This window comes from Mirounga angustirostris, unplaced genomic scaffold (assembly GCF_029215605.1).
Source record: "Mirounga angustirostris isolate CCGP_5_RB_7025 unplaced genomic scaffold, mMirAng1.0.hap1 SCAF_4, whole genome shotgun sequence".
Taxonomy (NCBI): Eukaryota; Metazoa; Chordata; class Mammalia; order Carnivora; family Phocidae; genus Mirounga; species Mirounga angustirostris.
This window is the reverse complement of record NW_026991712.1, coordinates 169,867,620-169,890,511: the sequence shown is the minus strand read 5'-3', so window position 1 is coordinate 169,890,511 and position 22,892 is coordinate 169,867,620. Positions and strand designations below refer to the sequence as shown.

Genomic DNA, 22,892 nt, shown 5'->3' with positions numbered 1-22,892 from the left:
TGCGGGCGCAAACACGCGGGGGCAGCCGGCGCCAAGGCAGGGGGCCAAGCAGGCCCGGCCCGGAGGGACGCGGCCCCAATTCCCGGGGGGAAGGCGAAGCCGGCGGACCCCACCTCCGGGAAGTGACGCCACGGGGCGAGCGGCGCCGGAGCAGGGGCCAGCCGGAGCGGGGCGCGCGCAGCATGGCGGAAGCGGAAGGGAGTTCGCCGCTCCTGTTGCCGCCGCCGCCACCGCCCCCGCCGGGGATGGCGGAAGTGGAGGCGCCGACGGCGGCCGAGACGGACAAGAAGCAGTTCAGCGGCTCGGGCAGCAGCGCCATGGACGTGGACCGGAGCCGCTTTCCCTACTGCGTGGTGTGGACGCCCATCCCGGTGCTCACGTGAGTCTCCCCCGGCTTCCGCCCGGGGACGGGGAGAGTCGGGCGGCCCCGGGCCAGCCTCCGGCTTCGACGTGCTGCAAGCCCTTCCCTCGGGTCCGGCCCGCACCCCTCGCCCAGTCACCAGAACCCCGCCACCTACGCGGTGCCAATTTCTGCTGACGGATGGGACACGCTCCTCGCCCTCATGACACCTGGTCTAGTCAGGGAGAAAGACAGTTGTAGACCGGCGGAAAAGGTTCTGTGGCTGGGAAGCGCAGGACCTGTGGGCGAACGGAAGAGGGGCCCCTCACCGGGTCTGAGGAGACCTCTTCATCCATTCAGGGCTTTATTCATTCATTGAGCAAATGCTTGCTGATCACTTCTATACGCAAGACTGAGTCCAGAGGCGGGGGTGGGAGTGTGGCTGGGACCACACTGCCTCCTGAGATGTCAACATTGAAAAGGCCCGCAGGCGTCTGGGAGTCCAACCCTTTGTCTCGTGGATGATGAGGCTGGAGATCACACACTATTTCAGTTCTAAAGCGAATTTAGGTCCCAGAGTGTCTGCCTCCCAAAGCAGTGTTCCTTCCATGGCCTCGTCCTTTGTCAGGAGAGAGAGCAGGTGCTCCTGTAGTCCGGCTGCCTTTTAGGGAGGAGGAGCTCCTGGGTCAGGGAAGCTGGTTTGCTCTCCTACTTCAGCCCTGACAACCCTCACAGTGCTGGACAATTGGCCAAGCTCTTTCACACCTGTTTTCTCTGAGTTTCACAGTCATTTTCTAAGGTAGGGATTTCTGAGATGATGAAGCTGAGCTTCCTCTGTACCATTAAAGGTCTTGGTCAGGTTCACATGCCAGTGAGGAGAGGCATCCCAAACTCAGTCTTCTGACTCCATAACGTGCTCTCTTTTGACGACCTCCCCTCACCTGATGAGATAAATTGGTTCCCTCTATCATAAATAGCCAAGTGGTGTGGAGAAAGGACCATCTTTTTGGCCTTACATGTTGATGATCCAAAAATGACTTTAATTTTTGTATTATGTTAAAAAATACTTCGCTTGCTTGTGTTTTCAAATACTTATGCACTTATTTAAAAGCATCCAAGTCTGAATCCTTTAAAAATAAAAATTTTAAGAAAGTGTGTTCATTCATTCATTCATTCAGTGTTCTTGTAACACATTTGCTAAGTGACTCCTTTGTGCCCAGAGGAGTTCTAAGTGATAAAGATATAAAGTGACAAATGAAGCAGATATCCTTGCTGTCATAGAGTTTAAATCCTGGTGAAAGGAGATAGACAGTAAACAAGTAAGCTAATAAGAGAACTTCTGATAGTGATTAGTGCTATGAAGAAAAAATGTTAAGGTGAGAATAACTGGAAGGGATAGTCAGGGAATGTATCGGTTTTACTAAAAACATGTCTCTTTCCTTAAGATCTCTTTGGTTTTTCCCTGTTCTCAGAAACACATTCATAGGGGCGCCTGGGTGGCTCAGTCGTTAAGTGTCTGCCTTCAGCTCAAGTCATGATCCCGGGGTCCTGGGATCGAGCCCCGCATCAGGCTTCCTGCTCGGCAGGAAGCCTGCTCCTCCCACTCCCCCTGCTTGTGTTCCCTCTCTCTCGCTCTATCTCTCTGTCAAATAAATAAATAAAATCTTAAAAAAAAAACACACATTCATAGAGTCCTCTGCTCTTCAGAGAGCTGATAGCAACATGAGGTGGAGGCACCATGATCCCCAGTCAACTGGGCCAGGAGCAGCTCACACCCCATTTCTGTTGGCATCTATGTGCATGTGTTCATAAGATAAATAAGCCGTAGCCCCCCTGTCAAACCTCCAGCAGGAAGGGGAGACAGATGAACTAACCATCGTAGTGCATCATGATGATTGCTGACCTAGAGTGCAGAGCTAGGAATAGATGTGGCACAAGGAACTGTCATCTGTCTTTGGAAAGGGGAGCAGAGAGGAGACAACTGAATCCAAAGATCTGCCCACCCCCTCAGAGATGTTGATAATTCTGCGTGAAAAGCCAGATAATGGCTACTGCTACTAATAAAAGCAGCTAAGATTGGATACGTACTCTGTTCTGGACTCTATTCTAAACATTTTGTATTCATTATCTTATTCAGTCCTTATGTCAACCTAACGAAAATAGATCCTGTCATCCCCATTTTATAGATGAGGAAATAAAGGCTTAGAAGCCAGCGTGGGGCTCTTTCCACTGAGACAGTCTACCTTACCAGGTAGAGCTCTCCAGGGAAGGAAGTAACTCCTTCCCTCCCTCCCTCCCTTCCTTCCTTCCTTCCTTCTCTGAATAGTTATTGAGGATCTATTATGTACTAGGTCTGAGTAGACAGCAGTCCACAAAGCAGCTTTGGAGGTTGCCTTCATGGAGTTTCCAGACTGACAAATACTTGGAGAGTTTCTTCTCTGTGGCTTCCCTAGGCTCACGGCTCTGCTGTTGTCTCCAGACTTTACTCTGATTTCCGGCACAGCTATGGTTTGTGGGTTACTGGTCAAACCCAGACCTTCTCCCAACCAGATGAAAGGAACTGGGGTGGAGGCTGGGGGTGGGGGGGCGTGTTCTGAGATCAGGGTCTGAGAAGCCAGAGGAGCTACTTTCCCATAATTCTGAGTGCCCATCCTGTGGCCACTGTAGCTCTGTAGCAACATTTTCTATGCCAGTCCAGCCAATTAGATAGCAAGTATTTATCGAACACCTCATGGTAACAACATTGAGCAACTACCAAATGCAAGGAAGTGTGTTAAGCTCTTTGCAAGCATAGCCTGTTTACTCCTCACAATAGCCCCCACATTGGGGTAATTATTACTATCCACATCTCACTGACAAAGTTGGGAATGAGTAACTTGCCCCAAACAAAGTCAAGACTCAACCCAGCCCTGACTTCAGAGCGTGACTCCACTCTTAAATTCAGGATATTCATTCATTAATCATTTATCAGTCAGTGAATTCTTAGCTCCAGCTGCATGCCAGGCACTGCTCTGGGGACTATAATAAATAAGAAAATCCCTGCTCTCTTGGAGTTTACATACTAGTGGGGAAAGACAGACAGTAACCATGTAAGTAAACAGGATTAATTTCAGATAGTAGTCGATACTATGAAGAAATTAAAGGAGAGTAATGAGATCTGGGTTTCCTGGGGTGGTGTGTGGCTACTCTAGAAGGCATGGTCTGGGAAGATGGACAGTTAAGCTGAGGCCTAAATGACGAGAAGCAGCCAGCTGTGTGAAGCTCTAGAGGAAGAGCGTTCCAGATGGATGCAAATGAAAAAGAGCATTGAGGTGGGAAGATTTGGTGTGGTTGAGGAATCAGAAGCAGGCAATGTAGCTAGAAAGAGGGGTGAGGTGATTTCGAGGGACAAGCAGGGCCAAACTGTTGGAAGGAGTTTTAAGTATATTTCAAGTGTAACCGGAAGCCAATGCGTGTGAAGCAAGGGAATGATGGAACCTGAATTATGTTCTCAAGAGACCACTCTGGCCACACCATCCTTTCAGATGCCTGGGCAGCAGACCTAGGAAGGCCTCTTTCCCATTGGTCATAGAACTACCCAGTGTTCCTTTTAAGGATCTTTTGAATCCATCTGCTTCTCACCACCTTACCACCAATACTGTAGTCAGGATCACCATCATCTCTTGCCAGTATTCCAGAATAGCCTCTGAACTGGCCACCCTCTTCCCTCCACTCTTGTCCCCTCACGTTCTCCAGACACATGCAGCCCTGGGCTGCTTCGGAGTTCTGCTTTCTGCCTGATGACATCGTGTCTTTTCACGGGTCAGGGTTAAAAGTTACCTCCTCTGTGAAGTTTTTGCCGACTTCTCCAGCCCCTAATGATCGCTTCCTTGAGCTGCACCTTTAGGTTTTGCCTCCCCCTCCCGAGCAGGGTGCAGCTTTGAAACCAGCAGTTGGCCACTGGCCCTGGAGTAAGTCCTTTTCCCCCCCGTCTGTGAGTCCTTAAACCGGATCAGTCTGTTCAGCACCTAGGCCCAGTAATGCCCTGGTTCTCAACTATAGACGGATCAGGGGTTTCTATATGTTTTGCATATTGGGGTCCAACTGAGATTTGATTTTTTTAAAATTTGGACTTTAAGTTCCTGGAATACACCGTGCTTTTGTCCTTATCCTTATCCTTCTACCTACTGTTACTTCCTCATTTCCTCCATGCAGCTTTCCCTGAAACCCTTCCCTCCCACACAGATTGTTGTTTGTTTTTTTAAGATTTTATTTATTTATTTGACAGAGAGAGAGTGCGTAAGAGCACAAGCAGGGGGAGCGGCAGGCAGAGGGAGAGGGAAAAGCAGACTCCCTGCTGAGCAGGGAACCTGATGCGGTACTCCATCCCAGGACCCCGGGATCATGACCAGAGCTGAAGGCAGATGATTAACCGACTGAGCCACCCAGGCACCCCACAGATTGGTTTAAATGCCTCCCCTCACTTTTTTTTTTTTAACTTTTTTACTGAGATATACACTGTAAAGTGGACAAATCTTAAGTATATGGCTCAGTGAATTTTTGCATATGTATATATACTCATGTCACCCAGGTGAAGATAGCATTTCCAGTACCTAAAGGGCTCCTTTGTGCCAGTTAATTCTGCCACAGAAATCACCCCTCTTTTGCCCTCGAGCACCGTAGGTCAGTTTTACCTCTTCTTGTAGTTCATATAAGCAGAGTATTATGCATGGACTTTCGTGGAAGGTTTCTTTCACTGCCTAATGTCTGTGAGAATATGTGTTGTGTGTAGCAGAAGTGTGTTCTTTGTTTGTTGTTACATACTATTTCATTTCATTACTATACCCTAATTTACTTATTCATTTTACTATTGTTGAACATATGGATTATTTCTAGTTTTTTTAAAGTCAGCATTATTGGGGCGCCTGGTAAGCGACTGCCTTCGGCTTAGGTCATGATCCCAGGGTCCTGGGATCAAGCCCTGCATCGGGCTCCCTGCTCCGCGGGAAGCCTGCTTCTCCCTCTTCTACTCCCCCTGCTTGTGTTCCCTCTCACGCTGTCTCTCTCTCTCTCTGTCAATTAAATAAATAAATAAAATCTTAAAAAAATAAAATAAAATAAATAAAGTCAGCTTTACTTGGGGGGTGGGATGGGGTGGGTTAAACAGGTTGCGGGTATTGAGCAGGGCAGTTGTGATGAGCACCAGCAGTTGCATGTCAGTGATGAGTCACTAAATCCTGCACCCGAAACTGATATTGCACTGTATGTTAACTAGCTGGAATTTACATAAAAACTTCGGGGAAAATTCAACTTTATTGGGATGTAATATATATACAATAAAGTGTATACATTTTAAGTGTGCAGTTCAGTGAGTTTTGACAAATGTTGTTTCCAGCTATGTTGAACGAAGGTGCTGTGGGTTTTCTTGCACATGGCATTGGCGGACATAATAAGCTTTGGTTTCTGTTGGGTGTACACTCTGAAGTGGGGTTGCTGAGGCATAGAGTAATTGCCAGTTTTTGAAGGCAATAGAAACAATTCCAGTTGCCCCCTATCCTCCCCACACCCCGTATTACCGTCCTTTGGGTTTAGCCATTCTGTGGGGTGCAGTGGTATTCCATTGTGCTGTTCATTTGCACTCGTGCCTCTTCTGTGCCTCCCCAGCCCCCCGGCCACCCTAATTGGCACTCATTGCATGACAGTATAGTCACATATTCTCACACTGGATGGAGTGTCCCCAGCGTCTGTCTAACCAGCCAAAAGACCCCCTAAGCTCTGCCCCTTCCCTGTCCCTTTTTTCACAGGTGGTTTTTCCCCATCATCGGCCACATGGGCATCTGCACATCCACAGGAGTCATTCGGGACTTTGCCGGCCCCTACTTTGTCTCGGTGAGTTCCCATTCTGCCCCCCTCTGGTGGGTTCCAAGGCTTCAGTGGAAGGCTGGCCTGTCTTGCCTGAGGCAGCTTTCCAGTCTCCCCAAGGCCCGGGAGAATGCAGGTACCAGACAGTCCTGGCCCTGGCCCTCTGCTCTTCACCAGTGTTTGACCCCTTTCCCCCTTCTCTTGCCTCCAGGACAGGCCAGGAGGGCAGTGTGGCTAGAAGGATTCTTAAGTAACTGACCCAGTCCTTTGCCCACCTCTGGGGTACCAAGACATGGGTAGGGGTTAGAGGCAAGAGTGGAGAGTCAGACCATCCAGGAACCACATCTCTGGACCTTCAGAAGGTGGGAGTCACAAGGTGGGGACACCGGGGAGGCTGATGTGGTTCCCTGGGTGTGGCCATAGAGAAGAGGGGGTGGGGCTTATAGAATGAACCAGCTGTGTTCTTAGGTCTGTTTCCTGGGAAGTGCCCGAGATGGGTACAGTGGGCCTGCTCCAGACAAGCAGGCAGCGTCCTGCCCATTGCCAGGGTGCAGCTTCGTCTCCATTAGAGGCTGGAATGAAGAGATGTGATGGTACCAGCCTAGTTATATTAATAGATGTCATGACCATCTTAACATGACAGAGGCCTTTTACTCTTATGTATTTTTATGGTAATTCATCTTTGACCAGCTCCGTCAGCTGGGTCTTCCTGATTCTGAACCCAGAATCTGTCCCTACCCTTATGTGGCAGGTCTAGGGCTTGGGTGAAACATGTCCCTCATCGGAAGCCTCCCCAGCCCCCTCCCTAACCCCCAGGCCTGCCCTGAATGATGCAGTCAGGCTGCAGTCCAGACACAGGGAAGAGCCCCGTGTGGGCCCTACTGTCGGGTCAGGAGGTCAGAGGGTGTTGTCATTTGTACTGCAAAGGAAACTGCCTCCCTGTGGTCACTCAGAGATGGGCCAGAGAGGGTGAGAGAATTACCTGGGAGCCACACAGAGGGGCCTTTGTGGCTGGCACTCCAAGTCTTTGGTGTCTGGGTGCCGCGCTCCGGGCACTCCTGCCGCACTCCTGCCTCCCCCCAGAAAAGCTGCTGCTGGCCCTTCAGATGCTGTGCCAGCCCCAGAGCAGGGCCCAGACCCCACTTCTGCCCACCTGACCTACCCCCTTCTTAGTCACTGCACTTCCACCACTGATCACGTCTGTCTGCTGGGCTAGATGTGGGTCCTCCACTGACTTCTGCTCTTGTCCTTCCACAGGAAGACAACATGGCCTTCGGGAAGCCTGTCAAGTAAGTGATGAGCACCCATGTGACTAGCCCTGGGGCCGGGCCTTCTGGGACACAGCGGGGGTCAGCACCCTGAGGATGGGATGAGGGGAAGGATAGCCAGGCTCCACCAGAGCATACAGCCCGTGCCAAGCATCTCCTGCACCCGTCCCTGGCTGCGTTTTTACCCACAGACCATCTAGACTTTGCCTCAGCTCTACGCGGTTGTATTCAGCTCCATTGGAAGGATGAGGAAAGAGAAGGGGCTGGTCATGATCACACAGGAAGTGGCAGAGCTGAGACTCACGCCTAGGTGTCTCATTCCAAAATCTAGATTCTTCTGCCCCTTGGGAGTGAACAAGTCGTTTAAGATGTAAAGGAGGCACTGCTTGGAACTCGGTTGGAAAGTTCTGCTTAGAATAAAAGTAGTCAGGCCCTCTGGCACCTATTGCTATGTTTGGGTGTTTAGAATTTTTGGTCTTCGTTTTCTTTTTTTCTTTTTTTTTAAATAACCTCTACACCCGACATGGGACTTGAACTCACAACCCCCAAGATCAAGAGTCGCATGCTCCACTAACTGAGCCAGCCAGGCACCCCTTCATTTTTCCTGTCTTGGGGGCCCATTCAGCTGTGGGCCTGGTGACAGTGTCTCAGTCATCAGTATGCTTAGAAGAGGCCCTGTGGTCTGAGGCTGCCCCGGCTAAGTCAGGCCCCAGGGAGGGGCTGGTAGCCTGCACAGCAGGGCACTGGCTGCCCAAGCCCTGCTGACTTCCACAGGCAGGTGGAAATGTGGGCCAGGGATGTCTGGGCTGGATGTCTGCGCCAGGCTGCTTTTCGGGGTCAGCTTTAAGGGCACCCGTTTCCAGGCAGGAGCCCCTGCGCAGCCCCAGTTCAGGCCCCGCCTCCAGGCTCCTCCACCAAGCCTTTGCCCACGGGGCAGCCAGAGGGCGCCCTGCCCTCCCAGCATTCCCGGCTGGAGCCCCTCAGGGCGCTCCGCTGTCTGGCACAGCTGCTGTCACCCAGCTTGAGGTCTGTGAGCTTTTACCTCCACACACTCTTCTCCGACTCCCCCCAGGCTCCCGAGTGGGAGAGGGAAGGACAGAGAGCATGCTGCTTGTGAATAAACTCAGGATGACATTCAAGTCCCCCAGCACGCGGCCCCGCCTGCATCTCCTGACTCTGTCCCTCCCTCTGACTCCTGCAGCAGTGCCCAGTCCCTTAACTCCTGGTGCAGGCTGCACGGGTGTGTGCCTCGCCCTCTGCTGTGCACAGCCAATCCCTCTTCCTTCACGCTAGACGCAGATGTCACCCCAGAATGCCTCTCATACCCCCCAAATGAGTTAGTCCCCACCTTCCCCAGCGTCCACAGGGCACTGGGCATGTCACACCGTGTTCCCGGTGTCCACTGTGTGGCTCTTGCCCTGGACTTGCCTCACCCCTGCAGCCTCCGCACCCACAGGACCCTGCACAGAGCAGGTGTCGGGAACATTTGTGAGGCTGGGTGACCAGAACCCCCTCTCTACTCCCAGGTACTGGAAGCTGGACCCTGCTCAGGTGTATGCTAGTGGGCCCAACGCGTGGGACACCGCTGTGCACGACGCCTCTGAGGAGTACAAGCACCGCATGGTAGGTGGGCTGCTCCTGACAGCAGCACCCGGGCTGGGAGGTCCCCCGCAGCCCTGCCTGACCCAGCCCTTCGCACATCTCTAGCACAGTCTCTGCTGTGACAACTGCCACTCACATGTGGCGTTGGCCTTGAACCTGATGCGCTATAACAACAGCACCAACTGGAACATGGTGACGCTCTGCTTCTTCTGCCTGCTCTATGGGAAGTACGTCAGGTGAGCCGTCCACCCGCCGCTCACCCCTGGGGCCTCTCTCTCCCAAGGATCCCGTCAGGGCCGTTTGTGGAGTCCTGCAGCCAACAGGGACAAAGCAGATGCTGATTGGAGCCGTGAAGGTTCTAGAGTAACTAGCTGAGTTCCTGGTGGAGAGGAAGGTGGCTGCGCTGAAGTCTGGCTCCACCTGGGTCCAAGCCCAGGTCTGTGTGATCTCAGCCACCTGCCTTGGCCTCTCTAAGCGGCGACTGCCCTTGGGAAAATGGAGGTTATGATTCTGGCTCCTCAGAGAGGCTGTGAGCCCACAGAGCCCTGTGCTCAGGTCAGGTGAACACGGAGCCCCTCAGAGGAGGGGGAGGTAACTGCCCCACAGGATTCCTTCACACCCTCCCTCATCAGAGGCAGGGTTCTGGGCAGGGGGGACCTTTGAGCCATGGCCTCAACCTGTAAGGTCAAAGGCATTATTCCAATTCTCAGGTAAAGGGAGCTCAGAGAGGTTGAGTGACGCACCCACCTGGGAGCCGGCACGCACCTGGTCCCACTTGGCCGCCTTTCCAGGCTTCCCGCTAGCTGCGTGCATCATTAAGAGCTTCTGAAAAAGAGACTATAGGGGTCTTTTTTTTTTAAGTCCAAAAGTCCTTTAGAGGTCCCCAGAGAAGACCATAACTGTGGTCACAGAGAGACTGAGGTGGAGCCCTGACCCCCAACCCCTCAGCTCCAGCCACATCATTGCGCTAACTCTTGCTGAACCCTGCCCTCCCAGTGGGCCTCATTAGAGGGCAGCCTGGCTTCCACACCGAGACTGAAGACCCCCCAGAGAGAGGTGATTATAGATGGAGCACTGAGACCCGGAGAGGGTGGACACATCTCTTGTACCTGCCTAGTGAGGTGTCAGATGTCTGCCAGGAACCTGGAATGGCCCCTGCCCGGGACTGTAATTGGTGGCCCTGCATAGTCGGTGTCGAGCCAGGCTGGGCCCATTCCCTTGACTGACCAAGTGTGGGGGTGAGGGAGTGGTTCCAGGAGCTTCCTTAGGGGCAGCAGCCCCATCTGGGCCAGTGGGCAGGCGGGGCTCTGTGAAGCACGCCCCACTCACCAGGCCCTTCCCACTCAGACTCCTCTCTCTCCTCTCTATCAGTGTCGGGGCCTTCGTGAAGACCTGGCTGCCCTTCGTCCTCCTCCTGGGCATCATCCTGACTGTCAGCCTCGTCTTCAACCTTCGGTGATGGCTGCCTCATGGCCCTGAACCCACCAGGTTCCTGAGGAGGCAGTCGCCACCCCTTTTGGTTCCAGATTCTTTCTTCTCACCCCAAAAGGCAGGGATGGGTTTGTTGGTTTTGACCCAGGGGTCTGGGCTAGATGGGATGGAACAAGGGCTGAAGATGAGCATGGGGCGGGGGTGTTTGCTTGTTGTGTCTCACAGGTCACTAAGAAGCTCCCTGTCCCCTCCTTCCCAGGTTTGTGACCCCCGCCCTTGAGGCGCCCTCTTTGTTCATCTGTTGGAAAGGCCTTAGCTCCCCTCTGTAGTGCTGCCCCAGGCATTGCCTGCTGGGCTCCCTCTGCCTCAGCCCAGTGCCCGGCAGGGAAGGGGAGCACATCTGGACCACCGGACAAGGCAGCCCAGGGGCCAGAGCTGGATTTGGAGCGCATCCGCCTGCCAGGGCTCTGGTCCCAGGGTGGGTGGAGTACACCAAGAAGTCTCCATAAACTAAGCTGCCCTGGGCCCTTCACCACTAGCCTCTAGAATGTTCTAGTAGGGCTGGATGGGCCCCCGATCAGATGTCTGCACGAAGCTGCATTAGGGGCGGTTTGTGCCCCATCTCCTGGTGTCCTTCAGTCCATGCAGCCCCCGCTTCCTCCTCTCCCTGGGCTCCCCAGCACGTGAGCCCATCTCCCCCTGCAGTTGGGGGCCGGGCCAGGGCTCCCCCAGCCAGTCTGGGGAGATGAGTGATGCTGACGTGCCCAGAGTGACCCCCTGCAGACCAGAGCAGTGTAAACAGGCTTGGCTCCAGCCCCAGGTGCCGGGGCTCCTCACACCGGCATGCGGGTGACGGCACCCCGTGGGTCCAGGACGCCGGGGGCCATCAGAGTAGCCAGCACCGTCGGGGAGCTGTGTCCTCCCACCTGCCATAGCCCCCCTTAACTTCAAGTTGTGGGAAGGACGTGTGCTGCCCCTCACCCCTGCTCTGCAGATTCCTTGCGAGGGGCTCCCTGGGCAGGGCAATAAAGGGTTTGACTCCAGACGGTGTCTTGTCCTTGTTTTCTACTTTCAGTGGCCCCTCGCCCCTTCAGCTCGTTTCTTCTTGCTGCCCTGGCGGGGGCCCTGATTGCCAAGGCCATGGTTGAGTCCTCGTCCGGTGCCTACCGTGGGCAGAGCTTACAGGGACGTCTGCCTCCCTCAGGTACCTCCTGCCCCAGGCCCAGGTCGTGGGAGCTCCCCACCCCTCCAGATCCATCATCCCAGAGCCTTCTCCTCACGGCAAGTGAGTACGAAACCCTCCCATACTCCCTGTTGGGAAGAACTGGCAGTAGCATTGGGAGGTAGAGCTGTGCAGACCAGCACCTTGGACCTGTCCCCTCAACCAGGGCTGCACAGCCTGGGATAGCCAAGAGGATCACCCCAGCCCCTGGCCTCTGCCATATCCATCAGTCATATTGCCAGGTTTCTCTTGCTGACCCCCAGTAATCAGGTCACTGCCCTGCTCTCCAGCAAGACGGCAGAACTTGCTCGTTTCTGGTCCTTTGCTTTCCACCTGTTGAAAAAGTAGTCCTCCTTTCCAAGACTTGGCTTCAAAGCCTCTTCCTTGGTGACGTCTTTCCTAACCTTGCTCTATGGCGTGTGTCATTTTAGTTGAACTAGCAAAGGATTTGGTCTCTGAATCCTGAGGGTCTTTTGTGTTCATCCTGACAGCTGCCTTGAGCACAGCCCTAGCGGCTGGCCCCCAGGGCCCTGGAGGGGTCTATCAGCTCATCCCAGACCCTGCAGAGCTGGGGTTTCTCCAGGGCAAGACAGAGGAGCCCCCTCCCTTCTTCATAGCAATTCCATTTTCAAAAATCCCTTTAGCATATTGGGATCCATCGGAGGGTCATTTGCGGGGAGAAGGAGTTCCAGTATGGAGAACAACCACAGCAGGATGGACAGACAAAAGTAGTAAGGCCTGCTCCCGCCCAGCAGAACTTTAAATTAGCCTTGGGGAAACAGGACATGAAGAGGTGGCTGAATGCTTACTGTGTGCTAGGCCTCGTAATGAAGTGTCATTTATCCTCACCACAGCGCAGTGAGGCTGGTGCTGTCGTCCCCATTTTACAGATGAAGTGAGCACAGAGGGCTAAAGTGGTTTGTTCAAGGGCACAGAGGTAGGAAGAGTGGAACCACATTCAAGCCCAGTAGCCTACTTCCTCAGAACCACCCTGTGGCTGGAGCGCAAGGGGTAAAGCAGGGAGGGGCTGTTCTCCAAAGGACTGGCTACTGTGACCAAAGAGAAGGGAGAATGGATGCTGGAGGCAAGCCAGGGGACACTCCTAGCAGCAGTCCCAGGAGATAGCTGCCGTCGCTGCCCTTGTTTTATAAAGGCAGAGGGTGAGGCTTACAGAGTTTGTCACTGATCCAAGTCCACGGGGGACCATGTGGCAGAGCCAGAAGTTTAAGCCCGACCTGTTGGCCTCCAGGCCCCTGCCTCTTCACCTAAGTGCAGTAACAGCCTGGAGGCAGGGGAGCCTGAGGAGGGGCGGTGGTAAGTAGGGAGAGCACTCCTGCGGCTGGGGACTGGGGAGCACCAATGGAAGCAGAGTCTTTGGGTAAGGATGTGGGAGACAAGGACGTCAGAGCCACACTTACAGGCGCGGGGGTCTGGGGGTCAGGCTGAGGAGTAGGGCGGCCCAAGGGTTAGTCAAAGTGTCTAAGGGAGGCTGGGCTGGTTGGGAGCACTTTTGTGAACGAGCCAGAGGGACACCCTGTGTCTGCCGGCACCTTCCAGAGCTGAGGAATGATGGATAAAAGTAGGGCACCGAAAGGCCCCTCTGACAGCCTTGCATAGGCAGGACTAGAGGGGCTGAATGGAGGCCAGGAGACAGGGAGGTGGAGGGTTCAAGAAGAGGTTGGGCCGGTCCTGACACCTGGGCAGTGGGGGAGCAGCAGCGATGGGGGACAGCTGGGGACGGGAGGGGGGCAGTCTGGGTGCTGGCAGCAGGCAGCAGGCGGTCGGGGGGTGTTCACAATGGTGGGAACTTGGAAATAAGAGATTTGGTTGGGGGTGGAGGATACAGAGTTAGGGGACAGTGCAGCTGGGCTGGGGCCAGCGCTGCCAGGGAGGCACATGTGGACAGGGATGGGCAGTGGTTGTCAAAATGGACTGTTGGAGAGGGGCCACCTGGTACCTTCTCTGTGCTGGCCAGGCACTTTCTGGTCCCTTGGAGTATGCTCTTCACACCTCCGCCCATAGTTTGCATAGGAGGAAATCGCAGCTCAGCATGGTTGAGACACCTGCTTAAGATCACACAGTGGCAGAGGAGGAACTCTACTGGGGTCGTCTGACTGAAGTCTGTAATCCTTCCTTGACCCTGCTTCTTAGAAAGATTTCTAAACTTGCTTCCAAAGCAAGTTCCTATCAGCAACTCAGCAGGCCTGGTGGGGCAGCCGCCCATCCTACAGATGAGGCCACCGAGGCTCTGAGGGGTTGGTGCCTGCCCAGCTCACAGGAGGTACAGAATAAGTCTGCAGGGGAGCTGGGGCCAAGCCCCAGGTGTCTCCCACCCACCAAATCAGCTCCGGGTTCTCTGAAAGCTGAGGCTTGGGTGCGCCCGCAGGGTGCCAGGAGTCCAGGCCCGGTTTTGCATCAGGCCCTGCTCAGAAGGTGTTTCCTCCTTCTCGGGGCAGCTCCTCTGGGCTACTGGTTGAGTCAGCCTTAGTCCCTTTCTGCTCTGCTCCCCAAGTTCAGCTCGGAAACTCAGCTGCCAGGAGTGCAGGAGAGCCCAGGTCACCCTGTGAAGGTGTCTGATCCATACTGGACCCCTACAGGTAACACACCTCAGGGCCAGGGTTCCCTGCCAGTGTCCCAAGGAGCAGACACTGCCACCTGGTATCCTGGGTACCCTCTGGGGCCTTGGGGGTTGGGGGAGAGGGGAGTGGGTCTGGGACTAGAACATATTGACCAATGGGTCTGTCCCATAGTATTGAACCGGAGTGGGGAGGACCGGACACTGGATTCTGCCTCTAGAAGGACAGGAACTATAGGGAGGGGGTGCTGCTGGGGACCCTAGGCTCAGATGCCCACAGCGCAGCCCAGGCGGACCTGCAGGACATCCTCCACCGCTATACTCCTACACACGCCCCCCCCGGGGTCCCCGGGGCCCCAGAGCACACAGCACGACACAGCCCAGACACACATCCAGCAGAGGAAGAAGGACACAGGGCACATACCACACCGTGCTGTCACCCAGCAAGTCACTGAACACAGACAACAGTCACCCACGCGGCGTCACGTCGTGACATGGGGCACCGACACACAGGCAGGGATACGATATTCACACCCACAAAACAAACAGCCTCAGAGACTCCACCGGGTGCAGAGCTGTGGGCCGTACTGAGACTCGCAAGGGCACAACAGCACACAGGCAGGGGCCCCGGGCCACAGAAGAGCCCCCCACCGTGCGTGTGCAGCACCCAGCACTTGGAATGCAGCAGATGTTCGGGAAGTATTGCTAATACGGGGCACACAGGCATTCACACAGGATTATACATGGTACTCTGTAAAGACAGCAACCCCAAGCCCGTGGGTTGGGGGGGGCAGCAGAGGGAGAAGGCGCTCTCGGGCTTGGGCACTGACTCAGCAGCGGGCACAAGCCAGGACTCGCCTGCCAGAGAACCCTCTTCCCATCTCAGGCCTGCCTGGTGCCCTGACCTGTCCTGGGAGGGGATGGGAGGGGCAGCAGGGGAGGAGAGACCGCCCAGGGGGCTCAGGCCATGCCTCCGCTCTGGCCACGGCTCAGTCACGGGCCCCTTGCCACGTCCACATGCCCCTCGGAGCTGGGCAAATGTTTTCCTTCCGGAGTCACCGTGGTACCTGAGCAGCCTGAGCCACTTTGCAGCACTTGGCCTCCACCGCCAGATCCAGGTCCTGGGCCAGGGGAAGGGGGAGCATCCATGTGGCCAGAGCGGAGGGGCCCAGGGGCTGCAGGCAAGAGGGCAGGGCTGGCAACAGGGGCATCCCTGGCTGGAGGCCTCAGCGAGAGTGGGTACAGTGGTGACCTCAGCGGGGAGGAAGCGGGGGTGTGGGCTGGGGAGGAGGTTGCCTCAGACAGGAAGGCCAAATGGGCCAGGGCAGGGTGGAGGTGAAGGGTGGAGGGAGGGAACCCATATTGGGAGGTTCCCAGGGAGGGGGCGGTGAGCAGATAGGCGTGTGTGCCTGTGTGTCTGGGCGTGTGTGTGTGTGTGTGCCTTCCCCATGTGTGTACAGGAGTATGTCTGCATTCAATTCAACTTCGACCAACTGTCTGTTGTGGGCAACATATGGGCTTTTGGGGTGAGGTCCTGTCCCTGTCTTCAGGGAGCTCACAATCCAGTTGGTGGAGGGGCAATGTGCGTGCAAAAGTCAGTGTGATTTGTGTGTATCTCGGGTCATGTTCTTGCCCCGAGTTATACATTCTGTGGGGCCTCGTGTGCAGGTTTCAGAATATGTCAGGCACATCCCCTGGTGTGGGCATGGGTCTGGGACTAAGACCGCATAGGGTCCTTGGTGGGGGATGGGTGCGCATGCGTCTATCTCTGTAGGTATTGGTGCACCCATGTGATCAGGTGGCCATCTCACTGTGGATGCACATCTTCAAGTGTGTCTGTATGTCCGTGAGCCAGTGTGTGCGCGGGTCCATGGGTCCATGGGTGTATTTCATGCCACCCTGAGCTCAGCCTTCCTGGAGTCGTACGGTGCCCACCACCTGGGCATATATTTGGGCAGAAAAGAGCAGCCAGCTCCAGGATGTGCCCTGTATTTGGGCAGGGCTTGACCTGCCCCCTTGATCCGCCCCCAGGTCGACATGTGTGCCCAGCTGGGGCACTGCCCAAGCTGATGCCCCAGAGGGGCCACCCATCTCAAGTGGGGCTCCGGGCCCTGCCCGGCCTCCTCATGGCGCACGAGCCACAGCCTGAGGCTGATGGATTGTTGGACCTCAGCTTCCTGACAGACGAGGAGCAGGAGGCCATTGCCGACGTCCTGAAGCGAGATGCCCACCTTCGCCAGTTGGAGGAGGGCCGGGTCAGGTGAGGCAGGGCAGGGGAGCCTGGGAGGATGGGGCCTCGGGCACTGGGAGCCCAATTGCGCCCCTGCTGCCTCCCAATGTGTGGCCTGTCAGATATGTGGGTGGTTCCTGTTTTTGCCCATTGGTCACTTCCGCCCTTAACCAGCGCAGCTCTCCACCTCACCCAAGGTGGCTGCACCAGCTCCCTGACCAGCCTTCCTGCCTCCAGGCTTGCCCTCTCTGACCCACTGGTCATGCTGCAGCTGGAGCTCCCCAGATCTGTCCTTAATATCCCCTGCTGAAGGGCGCCTGGGTGGCTCAGTCGTTAAGCGTCTGCCTTCAGCTCAGGTCATGATCCCAGGGTCCTGGGATCGAGTCCCGCATTGGGCTCCCCGCTCAGCGGAAAGCCTGCTTCTCCCTCTCCCACTCCCTCTGCTTGTGTTCCTGCTCTCGCTATCTCTCTCTCTGTCAAATAAATAAATAAAATCTTTAAAAAAAAAATATCCCCTGCTGAAAACGCCCATGGTTCCTTAGCACCTCGTGTCAGGGGCAAGCTCCTAAGTGCGGTCCACAAAGCCTCCCTGATTAGTTCCTGCCAGCCTCCCCGGTCTCATCCTCCACCAGTAACCCCCGCCCCTGACGCACATACCCACAGTGTCCACTGGAGCCACTCAAGGGCTTCAGAGTCCCTGAACACACCCTTCACTTCTATGCTGTTCCTTCTTCCTGGAAGAGCACAGTGGCTGAGGAGCATGGGACTTACAAGTAGTGTTTGGGGACAGACAGACACCTCTTAGCTATGTAACCTTGGGCAACTCACCTGACCTCCCCTGCACCACTCTCCTCATCTGTAAAATGGGGCTAAGGAGCACTAGCTCATAGAATTAGGAGGAGGAATTATGCACAGTAGTCACTTAATGAATAATAATCATTCTCCTTCTCTGCCTGGAGAACTTCAAGTTGTCCCCCAAGAAGCAATTCAAATGTCACCTCCTCTGGGAAGCCCCCCTAGATTCCCACAGGTAAAGCTGGCCCTTCTCACATCCATCATGGCACCCACCTCATTATAGTATACTTGTCTATTCTGGATCCAGTTTCCCCATCAACCTGAGCTCCTTGATCCCGAGTCAGGATTGAGTCTGATTTGCTGTTGTGTCCCTGGCCCCAGGTACAGGGCCTGGCACAGAGTGGGTGGCAGGAATGTTGGTTGGGTGACAGCCACGCCCTCCCCCATCCTCCAGCAAGCTTCGGGCCTCGCTGGCAGACCCTGGGCAGCTGAAGATCCTCACGGGAGACTGGTTCCAGGAAGCACGCTCACAACGGCACCACCATGCCCACCTTGGCTCTGATCTTGTCCGAGCCTCTATCCGCAGAAAGAAGAGCTCCATGGGTAAGAGGAGATCCCCCAGGGTCAGGCTGGCTTCATACAGCCCAGGGCACTGGGTGTGCATGGACAGGAAGAGAGGGCCCCTGGTACTGTGTGTCTTTGGGTGGGCACCACCCTTCCACGAGCTCCGGGAGGTGAGTGAGCATCTCCAAAGGCCAGACTTCCTGAGACCAAGGTTCACAGAACTTCTCACCTGGCCACAGGAGACCAGGCTCCAGGCAGCGATGGGGAGGCTGAAGCTGCTGAGAAAGAAGCTGAAGAGGAGCTGGAGCCCAGGTGAGGAGGCCTGGCAGGGAGGGGAGGGTGTCTACCAGTCCCCTGGGGGCCTATCCCCTGACAATCACTTCTCCCTTCTCTTAGGCTCCCCATGGACAAGGCACCCCAAGAGATGCTCAGCAAGGCTGAGGTGAGTCATGAGTGACTGAATGAGCTAAGGAATGAGCCTATAATGCCCCTGAAGCGGAGGTGGGATGGGAGACTCAGGAGACTCAGGTCTGGGCCGCGTCACCCTTCTCTGTCAAATGGGGATATGGACCTGGCCTCTAAGGGAATCTCAGAATCTGGCTCTTAGGGGTGGTGGGGGACTGAGCTGGGTGAGGTTCAGGACTCAGATACTACTGTCTGCCACCAGTGGGACCCTGGGAGTCAGGCAGGGCAGGCCCTGATGCGGGAGGGGGTGTGCCCTGCAGGGCTCACTGGTCCTGCAGCTGGTTAGTTGGTTGCCAGCCCCGCCTACAGGGCTGTGCTAAATCCATCTGGGGTAGCCAGCTGGAGCCTCTGGCCTCTGACCCCACTGTGACCTTTGACTCCTTCATCATTAGTCCCCACTGTGACCTCTACCCCTTGCTTCTTTCAGAAACCTGATTTCCCCTCACCATATGTCCCCCTAAAGGCTTCAGATCATGAGGAAGAGCCCCAGGCCCAGGAAGGTGAGTGGGTGTAAGTTGGGGACCCCAGAGAGGTTTTGGGGGCCAGAGTCGTCTCTAAGTGACCCCAACCACCTGTGTTCACCTTCCTTCACCTTCTAACTCTCTCCATGATGCATGAGTATGCGCGCGCGTGTGTACGTATACGTGTGTGTACGTGTGTGTGTGTGTGTGTGTGTGTGTGTGTGTAGTCTCAGGGGCTTCCCACTTCAGCACTGGGGCCTGAATCTGCAGGTCCCCGGGGTGGCAAACCAGTCCCTCCAAATTTGCTTAGGGGCAGGCGGGAGAGGGCCACGCTCAGTAGCTTCTGCCCCACCCCAGCCCCGGGATCCGGGGACTCGCAGGCCTTTGCAGAGGAGGCGGACCCGGAGCCGGAGCCGCGGTCGCGGGGAGCGGTGTCGCCGCCACCCCCAGCCCAGGTAGGCGGGAGCGGCCCGCGGCTGCTCCCAAGACCCGGAGCGGATTCTGGGCGGGGAGTGCCCCTACCCCGGGCTGAGAGCCGTCGGGGGAGGGGCTGGGAAGGAGAGGACGGCCCGTCACTTCCCCCCACCTACCCAGACCCAGACGGCGCCCGAGATCCTGGAGAACGGGGAGGAGGCTCCGGGGCCCGGCCCCTCACTCGACCGCATGCTCAGCAGCAGCTCCTCGGTGTCCAGCCTCAACTCCTCCACGGTGAGGGGTGAGGGCTAGGGCCTGGGGACGGAGGAGATGGGTGGGGGATGCTTACCCCCCCGCCCCCGCCGACCTTATCCCCGCGCGGAGCCCCGGCCTGACCCCTCCCTTGCCCCCTGATCTGAGCACCTCCCCTTCCCCCCTCCCCCGGCCCGGACCTGAGCCCTGCACCCCCGCCCTGACCTCCACCCCCGCCCGCAGCTGAGCGGCAGCCAGCTGAGCCTGTCTGGGGAGGCTGAGGCGGGCGCTGTGCAGGTGCGCGGCTCGGTGCACTTCGCGCTGCGCTACGAGCCGGGCACCGCCGACCTGCGCGTGCACGTGATCCAGTGCCAGGGCCTGGCGGCCGCGCGACGCCACCGCTCCGACCCGTGAGTGCCCGACCCGCTCTCACCGCCCCACCCCAGCACCCTTCTTGGCCTGTCTTCCTGGTCTTCAAAATGGGAGTATCAACGTCCTTGGGAGGCGTGGGGATTGAGTGAGAAAACTCCTGGGAAGCCCTGCACGGAAACTGTGCTCTGGGCTGGGGCTGGGGAGGCCCCCGGGGGCTGGGGAGGTAGGAGCTGGGAGGCCCCCCCCCCCCATTAAGCTCGGGTCCTCCCCTGGCCTCCCACGCTCCAGCTACGTCAAAAGCTACCTCCTCCCGGATAAGCAGAGCAAGCGCAAGACGGCGGTGAGGAAACGGAATCTGAACCCGGTCTTCAACGAGACTCTGAGGGTGAGGCTGCGATGACCGGGCGGCCCCCCATTAATGAACGGGACGCCCCTTCCTGCGGGGGCCGGCTGGCAGGGGCAGCCAGAGTATGGTCGTTGCCCGTCGCTCCGATCCTCCGTTGTGCGGGAGGAACGGCCGGGAGGCCCTCCGTCCATGCGTTCTCCTGTGGGTCGGTGTAGTGCTGGGCATGGCGCTAGTCCAGACCCCCATGAAGGCCCTTCGGGGCCCCCCCGGATTCCCTCGTGCAAGGAGCGCGGTAGGACAAGCCCCCGTCCACACTCCCGCAGCGCTGAAGCCCGGGCCAGCCGCCGTGGTCCGTTAAAGCGCCCCTCCTGTCCCCAGTACTCCGTCCCGCAGGCCGAGCTCCGGGGCCGCGTGCTGAGCCTGTCCGTGTGGCACCACGAAAGCCTGGGTCGCAACATCTTTCTGGGCGAAGTCGAAGTGCCTCTCGCCACGTGGGACTGGGACTCTGAGCCCACGTGGCTCCCCCTGCAGCCCCGGGTGAGGCAGCCCGTCCGAGTGGGGAGACCCCTCGGCGCAGGTGTCCCGCCCGCACCCCACCGCGCTTTCCCCCAGCCCCCTCAGACTCCGCCTTCGACCGAGCCTCCCCTCGGCTGAGCCTCCCCTCGGCCTCGCAACCGTACTGCCCCGGCGGCCGGTTTGGTCCTCCGAGCTAGCCGCGCCCCATCGGAGTCTGGAGACCCCACCCCTTTGACGGCCCGTTTCCCTGGAACCTGCTCCCGCCCCTGACCCGGCCGCCTCTCGCCTCTCGCAGGTCCCGCTCTCTCCCGACCACCTCCCCAGCCGCGGGCTGCTCTCCCTGTCCCTCAAGTACGTCCCCGCCGGCTCCGAGGGTGAGTGACCGCCCCGCGAGAGGCCACGCTGGACGGGCCCTGGGAGGAGGGGGCCACCGGTCCCGCGAGGGCATGGGGTGGCGGGGCCTGAGCTGAGCCTCTCCGCAGGCGCGGGACTGCCCCCCAGCGGGGAGCTGCACTTCTGGGTGAAGGAGGCTCAGGACATCGTGCCGAGGCGCTCAGGAACCCTGGATACCTACGTACAGTGGTGAGGGGCATCGGGACCTCCCGGCTTCCCTTCCTACCCTGCCCCCCCCCCACCGCCAACACTCTCTGGAGCTCCCCACCTCCGATAAATCCCTCCTAATCAACCACCCTTGATTCCCCCTCCCCCCCAAGTCTGATCTTTGACCACTGTGCAGGGGTGAAGGGGACAACTTGAGCAAAAACCTGGAGTCAGGAAAGTTAAAGACATCCTTGAGGAGCTGCATTTCAGAGTGACAAGCCATAGGACTTGGAGAGCTGAGGCTGGGACCTGGGAGGTCACAGGGGCTCTTCCATGAAAAGAGCTGGAAGGCCAGGCTGTGGCGCTTGGCCCTGAACTTGCAGTCCATAGGACTTGGAGAGCTGAGGCTGGGACCTGGGAGGTCACAGGGGCTCTTCCATGAAAAGAGCTGGAAGGCCAGGCTGTGGGGCTTGGCCCTGAACTTGCAGTTCAGTGGTTTTCAAAGTAAGCTCTGGGGGACCTCTAGGGGTGCCTCCAGGTGCTACCCCACACTCAGAGAGTGAAATGAAGTTAGAGGGATCAGGTTTTAAATTCCCAGCCCTGATTCCACACACAGACATTGTTTTGCTTTTACTTCTGAGTAGTATTTTATCTTGCAGAAAGGGTTCTGAGGCTTTAAAGTTTGGCAACTACTTCTGGGGGCAACAGGGAGCCAATGAAGGTCATTGTACAGGGAAGTAGCAGAACTGTATTTCAGAGACATTACTCTGGGGTCCTGTGAATAAGAGTTGTAACTTTAAAAACAAGAGGCCTGAGAGGTGGCTGGCCCAAAGGTCCACGAGTAGTGAAGGTCTGAGGCCAGGTCCCAGGTGGGAGCCAGAGGGCATGGACATTGTGAGGGAGAATGAGTAGGATTTGGTGACTGGTTGGTTCTTGGGGGTGTGAGGGGATGGCCACTTGATTGCCAGCTCACCTCCCCCACAGTTCAGTGCTGCCTGATGACAGCCGGGCCAGCCGCCAACGGACAAGGGTGGTACGACGCAGCCTCAGCCCTGTGTTCAACCACACCATGGTTTATGATGGCTTCGGGCCTGCTGACCTGCGCCAGGCCTGTGCTGAGCTCTCCCTCTGGGACCATGGGGCCCTGGCCAGCCGCCAGCTGGGGGGCACACGCCTCAGCCTGGGCACCGGTGAGTGGGGCAGGGCCCTGGGGAGACCTGATGCTGAGAGACAGGGGCTCAGTGTGTGGCCTTGGGCGGGCACTTCTCCGCCCTTTCTTGAGCTTTGGTGTCCACTGAGAACTGGGAGTGGCACTGCATAATCTGGGACCCGGCAGGTATTCCTTGGGACCTAGGGTGTCCGGTGTGACCATGCCCTTCACCCCTGTCTGCACATGTCCAGGCAGCAGCTATGGGCTCCGGGTGCCCTGGATGGACTCCACACCGGAGGAAAGGCAGCTGTGGCAGACACTCCTGGAGCGACCGTGTGAGTGGGTGGATGGCCTTCTGCCCCTCAGAACCAACCTGGTCCCCAGGACATAGCTGCCCTACAAGCCCCACCAAGCTCCTCTCTGAACCCCCATCTCTGGGCCTGCCCTTGGCTGAAACCAATAAAGTCTCTTCTAAGGGCAGCAACGGGCTGAGGTCTGTTTCTGGGCG

General features: G+C 56.9%; 2 protein-coding genes across 7 annotated transcripts; both read left to right on the top strand.

Moving 5' to 3' along the window:
• The first annotated feature begins 115 nt into the window (after positions 1 to 115).
• On the top strand, positions 116 to 11,525 carry TMEM222 (transmembrane protein 222). Of its 3 annotated transcripts, XR_010411042.1 has the most exons (7): positions 124 to 379; positions 6,124 to 6,208; positions 7,439 to 7,470; positions 8,976 to 9,072; positions 9,157 to 9,287; positions 10,423 to 10,600; positions 10,742 to 11,525. XR_010411042.1 is itself a non-coding variant. In XM_045898344.3 (6 exons), the coding sequence occupies exons 1-6, from the start codon at positions 183 to 185 to the stop codon at positions 10,508 to 10,510; spliced, it is 630 nt and encodes a 209-aa protein (XP_045754300.1). In that variant the 5' UTR covers positions 124 to 182; the 3' UTR covers positions 10,511 to 11,525. The 3 variants fall into 3 exon arrangements, 2 of the variants coding, with proteins under 2 accessions (XP_064445774.1, XP_045754300.1); XM_045898344.3 differs by having other exon boundaries at positions 10,423 to 11,525; XM_064589704.1 differs by lacking the exon at positions 9,157 to 9,287 and having other exon boundaries at positions 116 to 379; positions 10,423 to 11,525.
• Positions 10,548 to 22,872, top strand: SYTL1 (synaptotagmin like 1). Of its 4 annotated transcripts, XM_045898343.3 has the most exons (17): positions 10,548 to 10,600; positions 11,687 to 11,767; positions 14,217 to 14,301; positions 16,311 to 16,539; positions 17,759 to 17,907; positions 18,108 to 18,180; positions 18,265 to 18,310; positions 18,761 to 18,833; positions 19,152 to 19,249; positions 19,389 to 19,502; positions 19,704 to 19,870; positions 20,121 to 20,217; positions 20,557 to 20,715; positions 20,990 to 21,068; positions 21,177 to 21,276; positions 22,219 to 22,424; positions 22,636 to 22,872. In XM_045898343.3, exons 4-17 carry the CDS (start codon positions 16,349 to 16,351, stop codon positions 22,773 to 22,775), a joined length of 1,692 nt encoding a protein of 563 aa, XP_045754299.2. In that variant the 5' UTR covers positions 10,548 to 10,600; positions 11,687 to 11,767; positions 14,217 to 14,301; positions 16,311 to 16,348; the 3' UTR covers positions 22,776 to 22,872. The 4 variants fall into 4 exon arrangements, with proteins under 4 accessions (XP_045754299.2, XP_064445772.1, XP_064445771.1 ...); XM_064589702.1 differs by lacking the exon at positions 14,217 to 14,301 and having other exon boundaries at positions 10,551 to 10,600; XM_064589701.1 differs by lacking the exons at positions 10,548 to 10,600; positions 11,687 to 11,767; positions 14,217 to 14,301 and having other exon boundaries at positions 15,599 to 16,539.
• Positions 22,873 to 22,892: the final 20 nt, after the last annotated feature.

What these genes read in the sequence shown, in the direction of transcription:
- SYTL1 (XM_064589701.1), top strand. Translation starts at nt 16,259, where the DNA reads ATGTGCCCTGTATTTGGGCAGGGCTTGACCTGCCCCCTTGATCCGCCC. An exon ending in CGTCCCCGCCGGCTCCGAGG is followed by an intron (nt 21,069 to 21,176) that starts GTGAGTGACCGC and finishes GCCTCTCCGCAG; the next exon opens with GCGCGGGACTGCCCCCCAGC. An exon ending in CTGGATACCTACGTACAGTG is followed by an intron (nt 21,277 to 22,218) that starts GTGAGGGGCATC and finishes CCTCCCCCACAG; the next exon opens with TTCAGTGCTGCCTGATGACA.
- TMEM222 (XM_045898344.3), top strand. Translation starts at nt 183, where the DNA reads ATGGCGGAAGCGGAAGGGAGTTCGCCGCTCCTGTTGCCGCCGCCGCCA. An exon ending in CCGGCCCCTACTTTGTCTCG is followed by an intron (nt 6,209 to 7,438) that starts GTGAGTTCCCAT and finishes GTCCTTCCACAG; the next exon opens with GAAGACAACATGGCCTTCGG. An exon ending in GCCTTCGGGAAGCCTGTCAA is followed by an intron (nt 7,471 to 8,975) that starts GTAAGTGATGAG and finishes CTCTACTCCCAG; the next exon opens with GTACTGGAAGCTGGACCCTG.